Genomic DNA, 15,713 nt, shown 5'->3' on the forward strand with positions numbered 1-15,713 from the left:
CTCAGAAACTCAAGGGGAAACCCTCGACCCCCCCCCCCAACTTCGGTGCTGATTGAGACAAAAGTAACAATTATACGTATATACACTTGCCAAGGTGCAGTGACTTTTTCTTTATAAAATAGCCCATGCGGAGGTGTCTCAAAAACATCAATATCAACAACAAATCTTCAGAGCAATAACATCCGCTGAAGACATCCGTTTGACCCGGTGAACGCGCTCCGGTGAGTGTATTTGAGTAGCGTAGATAATATTGCTTTCTACCATTAATCTATATCATTGCTGCACTGCTGCAGTATGCCGTTATTTTAAAAATTGGGGCCTCTATCATGACAATTCACTGGTACACTGAAAATCGAGAATGAGATTTCCGCTTACGAGGGGCGGTCAAAAAGTTCGTAGAACAAGGTATGTTACTTTGTCGCAGGGTAATGTATTTGATCTCATTTGAAAGCTTGTTTCTCCAAAACATTATTACAAAAATATTCGGTAATAGTATCGGATATAAGTGGCAGTGTGAATGAGCGTCGGATATAAAACAAATTACTATATCCGACGTAATGTGCTTTAAATCCGACAATTTAAAGCCGAAGATGACCAGGGTTAACGGATCGGGCAGTTTTGATACGTTTATTAATTTCTCTCAAAGTAAAAATCGCAGTTTAACAAATAACGGTTCAAATGAAAGCTAGTATTGGGGGCTAATTGTTGTATCACTATGAAATACCTGACATCAATATAAACATTTGTTTCGGTGACCCAAGTTCATGGTCATTTTTGCTCACGCACTTTTTTACAGATGGCCTGGAATTTCATATTTCGGTTTTAGCGATTGCCCAAAAAAGGTGGTATGTTTTTGAAAAGCGTTTCCGCTTGGAATGTAGATAGTTATTGTTGCTATTACTGTTCGCGATTTTAATTTATGCACTTTTTAGCCGACAATTTTCAATGCATTTTACATAATAGAAATGTCGCTGGCATAAATACCGATATTTTTAACAGTATCGTTTTTTTAAACCAAAATACCATCCAAATTAGTTCCCAATCCTTTTATGAAACCATAGATACCAAATCGGACTGCAGGTGATGAACAGATTTTAAACTAGAATTAAAAGAACCAGCGTAGGCCTTCTCAAAATGTACTTTTTTTTAAATATCGCGTTGTGATAAAAAGTTTAATTTTGGACTGCTTTTTCCTTGTTTTTTATATCAAGAAAATACTTTACATACCCCAAACTTCTCCCATAGTCTTGGCAAAGTGTCCGTTACTGGTTGGTATTATTAGAATTAAACGATTTTCATGATTAACTTACTTTTACCGCAATGTTTTTGCACGCAATGTTCAAATATATTCCCAAAATGGCGTTGCTTTCGGTCTCACATTAATGACAAGGTTATCCTAAGATGTGTGAGAGTTTCTGACACTATATTCACGGGTTTCTACTAGCTACTCAAACATATGACAAATTTGGCTGGTTTGCGATAAGCTATACCATTTTCACCCTAATGTGGTAGACTGGATCCTTCAGTCTTTCAACAACTACGCACGGTCATCGGGTTGTGCTGTTGGTGAATAAGGCAACGTGAAGGATTGTGGGTAAATAAAAGGCGCCGTCATTAGAGGCCAGAAGGATTCAGGCTACTGATGTGGCAGTGACATCAGCACTGTGTGAATTTCATTACACTCGCTAGCGTTCGATCAAAGCGCTGGTGTACACACGCACGCGCTTAAAGACGCCGCATAGATGCGCGAGCGAAACCGCTGCTTCAACGCGTTGACGTCACTGCCACATCGGGGTGAAAACTGGTATAGGTCAGGCTTCCTCAAATAGGTTTGTTGAAGCGCCACATGAAATAAAAGAAAACTGAAAAGCGCCACTCAATGGCCGGGGGAGTCAGAGGGGTGCCCCCCCCCCTGTGAAGTTATCGGTTTTTTGAAATTTGAGGTGCTATTTTGATTTTGTACTATTTTAGCCTGTCTTTACACGGAGAACATGGGAATTTATTAATTAATTTATTTATTTTGTTTTTATTTTTTTAAATATAAACGGCGCCTCGCGCCACTCGGGAAGCCACGCTATTTGCGGACCCCTGGTATAGGTAATAGATGACTATGAAAACTCAAACTCGTCCCCCGATAAAGGTTGGCAATTGAAGCAGGCGTCGGTGCCTGTTTAATGAGAGTACAAGCGCCGCCCGGACTGTGAAGGTATACCGAATATGGGTTTAGCTTATATTTAATGGCCTTTAGGCCCTATGATTTATTTTTAGAAAAGAAAGCCTAATCCTGGAGCCTAATCAATTGAGAAGGGAATGGATTTTGTCACAATAATATCAAAATTAATATCGTCCATAACAAGAAGGAATGCATCACGATTTTTTGATATCCAGCTATAGTATTTTAATTGATTTACACTGAACATGAAGCTATAATATCTCTACTATATAGCTTCATGCACTGAACATTTGCAGACCGGCCTTCTCCATGTAGCGAGTACCACATTAGATTGTGTTTACAAGAAATATATAATAAGCGCCACTTCCACGAAATTTACTATATGCCAGCAACTTTGATGATAAAATATTATCTACAACATCACACCTGTTTTTCAAGAATTCTCTTTTATCTATTCACCTCAAAGAAAGGATTAGAATTATTATAATAGAATCCCTGACCTGATGCAACGCATTATTAATGAGTTGCTGAGGGACTATAAATCTTTTATGGTCGAATGAACAACGTATGACCACTACACAGGTCAATGGCCTTATTGTGTTCTGGCGGGTTATTTAAAAGCACGGTCCCTGATTTTTTCCAGACAAGGAACAATAGGGACAAATTGCCTGGCAATGAGGTCACCTATAATCCCAGTCTATAGTGTGATCAGAACATTATAGGCAGGTGATCATTATAGTATAATCAGTACGAAAAGTCCAATGCGATTTTTAATGTATTTTCAAAAATTCAAAGAACCACTTTTTAGCGGGAATTTTTGTAAGTTACACAGCTGAAGTTGTGAAATGGTTGAAATACTACAATATTACGGCGTAAACAAGAATATGTTTGTTTTGTCTTTGTTCCTATAGCCACATCCCTTAAGAGCTGTTAAGACCGATCGATAATCCGATAATAGTAATTACGTGTAGACATGCAGCACTATTGGGCTGTCGGATATAACTGTGAGTATATCACTCGCGCAAAATTTTAAGCAGAGTCATAGGCGTAGATCCCGGGGGGATCCCCCCCCAATATTTTGCCAGGGGGGATGGTCCATACAATCATCCCCCAATGTTGACGCCTGATAATGGGTTTCTGACCAAATTAACCTTATATGTGCCCATTTTTTGCCCCCAAAGTGCAAATTTTCGCGCGCTTCATTCTACTTTTACACCATATTTCATCAGTTTAGCTTCAAAATAGCAAAATTTTTCGCGCGCGTCGAGCACAATTGAACCAAAAACTTATTCTGTCGCCAAAAGGTGCTGGATTGACTATACTCCACCCCCCCATGTCAAAAAGAAATCTACGCCACTCAGCAGAGTAATTTACTGCGTGATGTCATCATGGCTGCAGCTGCAAATATTAATATAAATAAACGCAATAGAGGGGTCAATTGGAATGACAAGGAAACATTGGCTATCCTCAAAATTTGGAGAGACACGGAAAGTATTTCTGGGATGAAAAAAAAGCTTTGGGAGGAGATAGCCACGCTATTACATGACAAGGGGGGATTCCCCATACGGTCGGGGGAGCAGATACATGCTAAGATAAAGGCACTGAAAACTCTCCATCGCACCCTCCATGATCGGGTGAAAAGTTCAGGCGCAGGTGCAATTGACCATCCTTATTGGGATGACCTACACGAGTTTCTGGGAGGGGGGGTAGCAAATGTAAACCCTCCAGAGGGATCGGGGGGGGGCAGTATGGCCCTGGATGTAGATGGAGATGACATTTATTAAGCCATAAGCATGATAACAGAAAGGCATGCAATTGTATTTTATAAGATGATTAGGGGGGTCCCAAATATACGGAAGAAAAATAGGGGTGTCATAAAATATTTTGATGACCAAAATGTAGGGAGTCACAACACAACATGACTACAGATAGTGTGTTTATTTTATTCCAAAAGACTGATGCCTGTTGGGGGGTGCAAACGGTGGGGGTCATAAAATCTTTGCTGACGAAATAGGGGAGGTCGCAATTTTATTGAAGCCGACCCCCCATGAAAAAAAAAAATAGCATGATGGGAGTCATTGTTATTTTTTTTTTTTTTCATTTTTTCAAAGATGTCCACCATGTAGGGCCTACAGGTATAAAATGCTATATAGAGCTAAGTCAACTGTAAAATGGGACTACTTTGTCAAACTAAAATAATAATAATAATAACAACAACAACAACAACAACAACAACAACAACAACAACAACAACAACAACAACAACAACAACAATATAATAATAATAGAACCTACATTAATACAAAATTGGTCTGAATTTTGGAACTTTTGAATTTGCATTTTTCTTACATGACATACCTGCCGCATTGTCTGTAATTTTTTCTAAAGAGGGGCGTTTATTGAAAGTGAATTTTCAGTGAAAAAATTTAAAATCGGGTTAAATTTTCTGATGACGCTCATGTAGAATGGAGGGATTTATGACCGGTAATAGGCTTATCGGACATAACACGTCGGACATACGCTGGCGAAGTTACGTAATTTATCGGATTAATTACCATAGCAATAGGTGAAAACAATTATGAACATATAGATTGAATACAATACTGGTCTTTTCAAAGATACTAATCTTACAGGTGCAAGTAATCAGCATGATTCACGGAGCTACCATATTCGTGGAGGCGCAATAGATTATGTAACGCATTGTAACTTTGTGCCGATTAGATTTTCCGCCAAGCTATTCATCGAGAGGTACCTTTTGTTCAGGACAAAAGAGTTCCGCCATTAAATCGGTAACTATCCTGACAGCGTTTTAACGCTTTACCAGGTAGGCTACTGTCAAGAAGTGATCAAAAGAATGTCATGTGAAAGCATCCACTTCAGTGAGAGGTACCTATTGTCCTTATTCAACCTAAGGGTGTGACTGAGTGTTCGCCAACACACAAAATCGCACTTTACCGTTGGAGTACAATTATTATTATTACAACCCACCTTCATTTAGGCGCCACATTTAAATCAATTCAATAGAGTTGCTGATCGATTACCTGTAACAACGTGCCATGGCTGCTATGTATATAGGTCTATAATTAACTCCTTCGCAGTAGGCCTATATGTTGTTATCATGGTTATATGGGGAATAGGCCTGTTCAATAAAGTCAAATGAGTTTCTTAATATCACGAATATCCATTTTAAAAGCCAGTAGGGGCAATTATTGAGGTAGTGAAGGAGAGGTCGAGGGGTGAAAAGAGGAGAAGCGGATGGGTGATCGAGATTGTAGGGAGGGGAGGAAGACAAAAAGAAAAAAAGGAAGAGGGGAGAAGGAGAGAGAGAGAGAGAGGGAGAAGGAGAACGATGGAGTGATAGGTCCCTAAAGTGCATAGGCGATTTTTATGAGCTTTTATGCATACATATCAAATCATGAGATGCACGAATTTCAAACCTAATATTTTGACATATTTGTAATTTTTACACAATGTCCAACTTACACCTCGGATTACACCTAATTGGAATCAGCCAAGTTCGTTGTCTAGATAGAGCAACAAACTTTGATGTCTTATTAAGACTAATCCCCCATAGAACACCACAGTTAAGCGGTCAAGATATTAAGTGTTTTCTTTCATTTTTATCTCGCTACTTCTGCTTCAAATGTAACGTGAAACCCTTCCTGACTTATCCTTTATTATAAGCCATTTTTATAAATGTCCAATTTCTGTCCAATGTTCTCGCGGAATCATTGCAAATCTCTTTAGGTGAGCAAAAGAGGGCGGCATACAGGGTTAATTAAAGCAATATTGTAACATTTCCATATAAAAACATTCCACAAAATAATAGTTTCTACTGTCATATATGCCCCCTTTTACCATTGAGCCGAACAAAGAGGATTCGCCCAAGCGTGTTACTCCGGTCGTATGTATTGCGACCATCCCGTACGCGCGCCATGCACGTATAACTTAGCTCCCAACAGGGGTAAATATTTAAAAGGGCTTAGAAACATAAAGGCCACAAGCCCGGCAGGGCTAAGACCGTTCGCTGACTTCCGCAGTAAAGACTTGTATCTATAGGGCTCTAATATAGAAGACAGTAAATACAACAGTACTTGTCTGCATCTGTGTGCTCATAGAAGGTACTACATGAATACTTATTTGTGACATATTCACAATATTGACCAATTATTGTGAAATTTTCACAAGTAAGAAAAGGTAAGACTGGGCTGTACATATTTTGCTTCAACGATATATTGATATTGCCGCCCAGCCAACAGGCCTGCTCTATGAAAAGATATTTCATGCGTAACACGAATTTAACAAAGAGACGAATAGATATTTGGTATTTTACAAAACTCATGATTACGAATTTAACAATGAGACGAATAGATATTTGAAATTTTGCGAAACTCATAATTAACAATATACAGCAAATAAGACATTTAATTACCAAATATGTAAATGTAAGCCGATATCACAGCAACATTTTCTTTAAAAATTAAGTTGTACAGTTTTCACATTTCACATATCTAAAGTTTTTTTTTAAATCCCCATACAGCTATACTTTTGTACAATATATTTTATAACATCCTCAAGAGTTCATAATGACGAACCAAGTGAAATCTTACTAATCATATTTTAGGGTGATCATGTCCTTTAATACAGGCAAAATATATTTTGTAAATATATTTACAAAATCTTACAAGGTCTCGGGTTTTCTTCAATTTTTTTACTAATATAAGTGACCGTTCACGGCGAATGGGCCGTAAATTCCTCCCCCGGTCAATTTTGTTTTATTTCGTGTTTAAAAAATAAACATCATAAACTTAAAAATGGTATATCATTTGACTTCAAACGATATCCAGAAGCGGGGTTATGGTTTGTTAAACTTTGCTCCTTCAACAAAATTATAGCTTTTTTCGTTTCTACGTGTGTCTCTTTTTCCACATTGCTGGCAATAAATATCAAACAGTCATAATTGGCGGTCATTTCAAATCATCCCCAAGTCAACGAGGTTTAAGAAAGTTCTCTCATTGTTAATTGTTGGTTATGCATACCTATACAAAATACAATGCCTGGTAACTCACCACTTGAACAGGATTTAGCAAAAGCAAACAAAGACCAGGGCTATTATAGCCATCTAAGGTAGAAGCTTATAATCCACTTCAACAATAGGATATTTGATTAGTGTTTCACTATCAAAATGAGATCGATGTCGGGCCAGCTTAAGTTACCGATGAATACGACCTTCGTACACATTTTACACCGTAATTCAGAATACAATTTAGGGAATTTACGGCTCATTTGTGCTGCCGGGTCACATAATACAAGACATCACAGCAAAGCTGTGATACCACCTTACCGTAAACCAATCCTAGTAATAAAGCAACATTTTACTAGAATAGTTAACTATACACCTTTCGCATTTCATAACATCAAAGTTTTCTTAGAATCCTCATACTAGTAGATATACATGGATCCAAGTAATTTAGCGCAATATATTTTGTAAAACATATTTTTATGTTTCCCATTTCATAATCACAATATGTACAGTTTTCTTCAAATCGTAATACAAATACACTATAACAAAATAATACAATATTATATATCTTGAAACGTAATCATTCACATTTCACCACATCTGAAGTTTTCTCTCAGTCCTCATATAGATTTAGATTTATTACAAATGTAACGACTGAAGACGACTGAATTAGGAAAGTTCGCTATATCGCCGATTATAATAGAGTGATCAGATCCTTCGAATTAGGAAAAAGTGATATATAGTCCACAAATTGAGTGTACCCCCTGGCTCCATGGGACCCCATTCCTGAAATGAAAACAGTTTAAGCATACTTATAAAGTCTTATATTAGTCCCTTCATACACGACAACTTGTGAAATTACCATTTTATACACTCAAAGGACAAGTTCATCACCAGTTGTATACCAGTAATAAATTGAATATCTCTGTGTTAAACATTGTGCAAGTCTGCCGAATTCGGCAATCTTAACCAAAAACTTTCAGAGGCTATGTACAGAGGGGTTAGAATATTTTGTGTCAACCAAAACTTTATTTTTCGGTGTTTATATAAGTAGTCACATATTTTGAGGGGGAATCTCAAAAATTGCGTGTTAATACACCCCCTAGTTTGGCACGTATCTATATTTGAGTCGACCCCTACATCATCGTCTGGGATATATGCAAAAATGAATCCTTCATCTACTACTACGCTGATTTTTGTTCTATCCCCGCTTGGTATTTCACAGCGAGTATCCAGGTTTCCACAGCTTTTCCTAATGTCAATCCAGCATTCCTTTTCTTCATATTTTCCATTGCCCGTAGTCCTCGATTATGGTGTTGCTTCTGCTTCATGTACCTCATCAGCTCTTCAAATAGCAAGCTATGTAATTAGTGTGCATAAAAGAAAAAAATCATAAAATAACAGCAGTCCATGCTTTTTTAAATTACAAACATATTTATACTGCATTTCACCAAATTTATCACATTGACCTGACAATACTATATTATGATCGACACACTTCTTCAGTGTAATTGATTTCCCATCATCATCTCTGCTGGTGGTGACATATTTCCATCTCGTGGTGGCATGTTCGAGAAGAAAGGGCCAACACGAATTGGAACTGTGTCACCACTAGCACAGAGGTTGATCGAGAATCAATTGATGTAGTATGTCAACCATGACATACGAAAATGTCAGTCCAAAATTTGGTTTTATAAAATGAACATTCCCAAATTCAAATTCAATGACCCCCCAAGAAGAACGCAGGGTGTATCAAAATAAAGTATACAGTTTGAAAAATGCTGCTAGATTAAAAAGTATGAGGTCTTTGGTCAAAATTGTCTAGTTGACAATTTAATCAACATCTTGTCCTCCGACAACTGACAAATCACTGGTGTGTGACCATTAATAAAGATCCTGTGCATGTGTGAGAACATAACACGTGACTTTTAGTAAATCTGGGCAACTATCTCCTTACATATGCTAGGTTTTACTTGACAAGGAGAATAGCAATATTAAAAAAGGCCTTCATTGTTGCACCCAAAGTCCAGCAGAAGTGCTTCTGAGATTCCGTCAGCAGTAACGCACGTCCCCCTTCACGCGGCGCAATTTTAAAAAATGTTGCGGAGTATCAGATAACAGGAACGAGTCGTAATCTGAACAGAGAACATTGTGGTCGCCCCGAACTGGAAGATAAGCTGCTAATATCCAAGTAGTCCGTAACACTAGCTGCAACCAGGAGATCAAATTAGCTGCCGTCGAAATGGACTTAAGGAGACATCAACTTCAGCAAGCAGATTACCAACGTCGCACTATGTTCTGTCAGTGGCTTCTTGCCCGTCCTATACATTTCATCATTGGCGATGAAGCAGGGTTTGCATTAAATGTTTTCACAAGTCCTCCTGCAGACCTTGATGAACTTCAGAGACGCATCATTGCACAAGTTGACATTCTCAGGCGGGACAGACCTCTCATTAGACGTGGTGTGAACGCCACGTTAAGGAGAGCCGAAATCTGCATACAGAGGATTGGTGGCCATGTGGAAGGCTAAGACTAAAACTCTCAATAACTGTTAACAGTAAAGAAACTGGTGAGACTTTTTTTGTGATTTGTATGTTGTTTTGATTTTAATTGACTTTTTGTACTCGGTTCATAAAAGTACCTACCAAATTCTTATTAATAGTCATATGCCGGTGATTTTTCAGCTTTAGGAGGACAAGATGTTGAATAAGTTATCAACTAGAGAATTCTGACCAAAGATTTCGTACTTTTTAACCTGGCGGCATTTTTCAAGCTGTATACTGGGAGAACACTTTGTGGCAATTGCTAATGTTTGAGTTTGTATAATTATGATCATATTCAGGCTAAAAACACGACAAATATGCCTACGGCAGAGTCAACCTACCTTTCAGGATCGAAACTTTCAACGTCGGGGTTTGATGTCTTCAAGTTGATCTCGATATACTCGAAAAGTTGAGATATTAACTCTTCAATATCTACGTACCGCAGAGATCGCGACAAATCGTGCCTCTCTTCTTGTGTAATGATGTCTTGAAACTGCTCTGGTATACCTTCAAACGGATCCTAAAAATAAAATATGTAAGGAGTGAACTTTTGGTTTCAATATAATTCCGATTTACTTTACACGTTATTGTTATTGAGATACAAAGTTATATCTTATGTCTTGTATGAAATATTGACATCACATTTATATTTACGCGAACGTTCTGTACTAAGTGCGACGTTGAAGGAGAGAGAGGGGAGAGGGAGACTGAAAGAGAGAGCGACATTAAGTGAGAAAGGGAGACAGAAACCTAGATTTACAAGACAAAAATGTAAAATATATCACTTGTTTTTCTGAAGCCAGTCTTCTTTTTGCTCTTTCCACGCCAAGTAGTTGCCATAAATCCAAAATGTGCTTTAAACTGCGATGTCTAGCCTGGTCATATCAACAAAACATACAAATAACCATGATAACAGTAGTTTATAACCTAAAATTCCATAAATACATACATAACAGTATACTGTTTGTTGAGAAGATAACTTTGTATGAATATGCATGTGTGCTTAAATTTTACTCCCATCACCATTTAAAGAATATAGATGAATTACTGATTTGTCAGATTAACCAAATGACAAACATTATATCACGAATGTTCAAGGCAATTTGTGAGTCCGTGTCAGAACATATTTTATAAGCAAAATCATGAAGTTCCCTTGGCCGAGTGGTTAAGGGGTAAAATCAAAACTCGACCGGCGGTTGACCGGGGGCCCGTCCGGTTCAGTCCATTTGCCATTGTTTAGAATAGCAACCGGACGGAACCGCCTGTCAACCGCCGGTCGAATTTTGATTTCATCCCTTCGGCACAGGTCTCGCAAACCTGAGGACCTGGGTTCGATTCCCAGGTGTAATCCTTTTTCTACTAATTGTCTCCTTAATGTTTGCGACGGCGAATCTGGTGATATTTTTATTTTCATGCAACTGTTCTTTCCAAGTATGCCTATCAGTAGTTTCATACTTGGCGTCATAGTACATACCTTTGCAGTGATTTGAGATCTTTGTTCCTTAGGTAAATTGATGCCAGATTCCGCCAGATATTCGATTATGTTGGTGTCCGGTTCACCTCCAGTTGAAACAAGAAATCCAATAGCAATGTCTACCACGGCTAGGCAATCACAGAGATCGGTGATTGATTTGAGGTCTAGCAAGATGTCTTGCTTGAAGGGACGTGATAGGCGTTCCTTTAAAATAAGATAAACATGTTTTGTGTTTGTTCATCACCATTATGAACATTGGAATCATGGTTATTCCATAATCATAAATATAGTTTTGCACAATATATATTTTAAAAGTCACATCCATAATCAATATTAAGTAAAAGGAATATAAAAACATGAATAGAAGATCAGAGACGAATGTCAAGGAAGTCGACTGCACCGTAACAAACAACATGAACAGTGTGAAACCAGGGACGATATCTTACCCTTCCCAGAATCCTTTGTGACATCACCTCATTACATCAAGTGACACTCCTTATACTTTGCAAAGGTACACTTTGTTTTCATGTTGAAACTAGACTGGCTAAATATGGTTCGATAGTCAAGAAATAAATATAATTATTTCGCAAGCTCTCGATGGGATCTGCTCATTCAGGTCATTTTTGTCACTAGCAACCAATTTTACACTTGTGCGCAAATCAGTACAGACAATTGAAATAGAAGAAGAAATGCATTGTGGGAAGTGTATGATATCTTCTCTGGTGCGAAACACGAACATTGTCGTATCTTCTTTACCTGCTTCACTTTAGCCCTGATCTCCTGAAACACCCTCAAACTGCGGGATCCTTCCCGAAACATCAATTTTGGTAAAGTGCCTTCAATGCGTGGACGTCCTCTGATAAATGTCTCTTCGATGGCTCTCTCCAGGCTATCTAGATTAAATGTGGCTGATGTAACCTCTTCGTCAAATATGTGATGGCAATGTGCTTGTATCAGTGGAAGAAGATCTTTATCAAGATCGTAAGCCACGAGATGTGTAAGGGTAACAGAACTTGGTAAGATATTCTCCCTGATGGAAAAGGGAAAATGATCAAAAAGAAAAGTTTAACACAATATTTTTTAACACAAAATATATTTAACGTGGTGTCACTTTTGAAGGTCCTTCCTATTGTATATTACACTTTATATTAACTCACACATTGAAATGGACAGACTTAATTTAAATACTTAACCACATACTACCCCATGAGAACTACTGCCGATTGGCCAAAAAGAAGTTTTATTTATCAATTGGACCAATCAGCAATATTGTTAGAATAATTTCACCACTCAAAAATATTGGGGTGAATTATTTGTAAAGCTCCATTGTGATTGGTGATTAAATTGAAGATATCATGTAATTGATCAATCACAGGCAATGTTAGATCGGCAGGTAGTGCTCAGAGTGTTAATAAAAGTGCTTTACTCCAAATTTAGAATACTCTTTTGCACAAAAACTCACTCATTTTCCTGGTTTCTAATTCTGCAGTATGTGTCAACAAACTCATTGTGTGTTCGAATCAGAAAGTCAACCAACTGGGTTGAAATACCCGAGGCCGTTGGAAGAAACGTTGCTAGGTTGCAATAGTCAATATTAAGAGGCTGCTGATACGCCTCTACCAATGTCACTGAAATAATAACAAAAATAACTTAAAATGAACTTATACACATAACAAAATCGTTATACTCGAATGACCATCAAAATGTTGCCGACCACTTTTGCCGACAAGAAGTGTCTTTTCAAAAGGTTGGAAGGTGAATCGCATGATATTTTTTCATTAACTTCTTCAACTGAAAACTTAAAGGGGCATTTCGTGATCCACAGCCTCATCCCCCACTTTTCTCAAAAAAGTTGAGATTTTTATATCACTGGAAACCTCTGGCTACATAATGTTTATGTACAAAATATTTCTTGCAGATTAATTCGTTTTGCAAAGATATCGTGAAATTTGAATTTCGTTCTGGTGCACCAGAACGAAATTACAACGCATTGTCTATGGAGCAGTGTAATACACATAATCATGCATAACTCGCAAACGCAAAATCGGAATCAACTGAAATTTTGGAAATAGGCTTTTTTTTCGTGGATATGTACTGAAAAATGTCATAAAAAGAGGATGCTAGGATCACGAAACACTCCTTTAAGTCAGTTTCATTTTATAGCTGGATCTTACCATGCCTTTTACTTTTAGGCCATACTTGATTCCACGCAGAAAGAAAGCATAACATCAGCTGATACACGTCTTTATCATCGTTCTGGTCTCCGTTTGCTACTTCACCTGCACTGTGGTCATGTACAGTGTCATCTCTAGCTATGTCACCTTTGAATAAACATTGGTATTATAAAGTTAGAGCGTGTTATTGGTTGTACAAATTATCCAATTTCCCTAATATTGTTTGATCCCAATTTTTGTTTGAAAAAAAAACGTGTTTACGCCATTTTGGTGTGGTTTTTTTCAGGTAATAAAATCAAATTCACTTGTACTATCGAATTTCTTTACATCTTAGAACCGGAATTGTGTATATATACCAATTACAATATAGTCTGTCCTCCTTACTTAGTTTTGACGATACCCTTTATATCTTTATATATCACATACAATTGCTTTCAATATTTTTCTACGGAAATTTCAATCTGCTCTTGAATTCACTTCAAATATGAGTGATCATTTCAAGTTGAAAATCTTACCAGGTCCAAGATTTTGGCTTCTTTGGCATCGATACATCGATGAAAACGCTCAATGAGACGCCTTTGTAGCAACAATATCTTGGGGAGATCTTTCATTACTCTCAGTACTGGTTCCTGGTATGTAAACAAATCAAATTGTAAAATAGTATAAAACTGGGTTTTTTTTACATATAATTAGGGGTGGAATTTTGTTACACAGTACAAGAATCAAATTTGATTCTTGCAGTAGCTGTTCAAAAGAATCATTTGTTTCTCACAAAATCTTTACTGTGTAAACACAAGTTTACGAAAATCAAGTTTGATTCACGAAGATTATCTTAAGAGAGTCTTTGCAAGAATCGATTCACGAAGTAATCTCGCCAAAATTCTAGCCCTTTATTTTATTGCAAATTTAGCTTGCAACATGATATGCTCTACTGCTCTTCTTCAAGATTCATCCCTGTTCAGAATCTTGGCTTCTTTCCAGTGACATGGCATGGTGTGGTACTCTTTGGCCTTGGATTCGAAGGCTCGGAAGAGGCAAAATAAAATCAATCGAGAACTAAGCTAAATATAATACTTGGCATGTTCTAATGGAAAAGCAGTTGAACAAACCATATATTGCATTGTATAACTAGCTTTCATGAAACTATCAATTAAACTTTTCCAAAAATGAGTCAATTATAAAATCAAATGGCCTCACCACTTTGAAGAATTCTTTCAGAAGTTCGTATCTGCTAGTTCCACTTCTCTGAATGAAAGTTGTTACACTATCAATAGATATACGCATTTTGTACCGCCACACTTCAGAAAGACATGTAAATCTTTCACTGAAACGCCGGTGATCGTCTAGGGACAACATCGGTTCTGGGGTCTGAAGATGCTCCATGACTATATTGGTTCTATCATTTTCGACAACTTCATTGACATGGTACATCTCCAGCTCTTGATTCTTGAATTATGATGGGTAAGGTTTCAAAAAAAAAATTTCACATTCTAAAATTAGGTCAATTGAAAAAAATGACATAAGTTAATGTGACCTGCTACCACAAAATAAGCGTAAATTCGCAATTTGGTAGTTTCGACGCCATGCCTGCTGCGTTGGTGTTCTTTGTTTCACACGCACCTGTTCAAGCCAATAGTATGCTTGTATGTCCTTTGTGATTGGGGGCACAATGGACCATTCCCGAAGGACATACTGCTGGTTTGTACAGATGCACGGCAAACAAAGAACATCAAGTCAGCAACCAAAATGTCTCAAAACTACCAACTTGCGACTTTATTCTCATTTCGTGGTAGCAGGTCACAAATAATGTAAGTGACATAAACGAACTCTGCTTTTTAATATTTCTTCGATTTCTCAGTTGCTTTCTATCGTCCTCTATCTTCCAGTTCTCCTGCTGTAGTTTCATATCTTCGTATCTTACTTCTTCTCCCATCCACCCTTCTTTTTCCAATAGCTTATTTCAATATACGAGTAATTCACCTGAACGATGGGATCTATGAATTCAGCGATGAATCTTGACTCCCAGTCTTCGTAGCTCAGAGTGCCAGTTTCTAGGGAAAATATAACAAACAAACAAAAATTGTACTCTAATGCTAAAAATAATACGGTTTACGTAACACATTCATTTTTCTCAAATGATTAAAACTTTAGGGTTACCATTCATTGTTACTGTAATGGAACTAAAATATGCACTTGTCTTGGACCTGTGCGCATGAAATATTATCTTTCATTTTCCGCAAGGCAATCAAGGGGAGGACAGGCTAGTGAGGTGTTCTTCTCACCACTGCGGCCCGGGTTAATTTCCCCGCGTTGCCACATGTGTTTG

At 37.6% G+C, this 15,713-nt stretch overlaps 1 protein-coding gene across 1 annotated transcript; it reads right to left on the reverse strand.

Moving 5' to 3' along the window:
* Positions 1-6,571: 6,571 nt before the first annotated feature.
* On the reverse strand, positions 6,572-13,939 carry LOC140150060 (E3 ubiquitin-protein ligase rnf213-alpha-like). Its single transcript, XM_072172064.1, has 8 exons — positions 13,903-13,939; positions 13,388-13,534; positions 12,676-12,841; positions 11,970-12,243; positions 11,214-11,417; positions 10,525-10,614; positions 10,081-10,259; positions 6,572-8,555 (listed from the first exon to the last, which is right to left on the reverse strand). The coding sequence occupies exons 1-8, from the start codon at positions 13,937-13,939 to the stop codon at positions 8,381-8,383; spliced, it is 1,272 nt and encodes a 423-aa protein (XP_072028165.1). The 3' UTR covers positions 6,572-8,380.
* Between the last annotated feature and the right edge of the window lie 1,774 nt (positions 13,940-15,713).

Source organism: Amphiura filiformis, chromosome 4 (genome assembly GCF_039555335.1).
Source record: "Amphiura filiformis chromosome 4, Afil_fr2py, whole genome shotgun sequence".
In the NCBI taxonomy this organism is placed as follows: Eukaryota; Metazoa; Echinodermata; class Ophiuroidea; order Amphilepidida; family Amphiuridae; genus Amphiura; species Amphiura filiformis.

Coding starts and splice junctions, on each gene's coding strand:
- LOC140150060 (XM_072172064.1), bottom strand. CDS start 13,939: ATGTATCGATGCCAAAGAAGCCAAAATCTTGGACCTG. Junction 13,535..13,902: donor AAGCCAAAATCTTGGACCTG/GTAAGATTTTCA, acceptor GTTTATTCAAAG/GTGACATAGCTAGAGATGAC. Junction 8,556..10,080: donor GAAAGTTTCGATCCTGAAAG/GTAGGTTGACTC, acceptor CTAATTACATAG/CTTGCTATTTGAAGAGCTGA.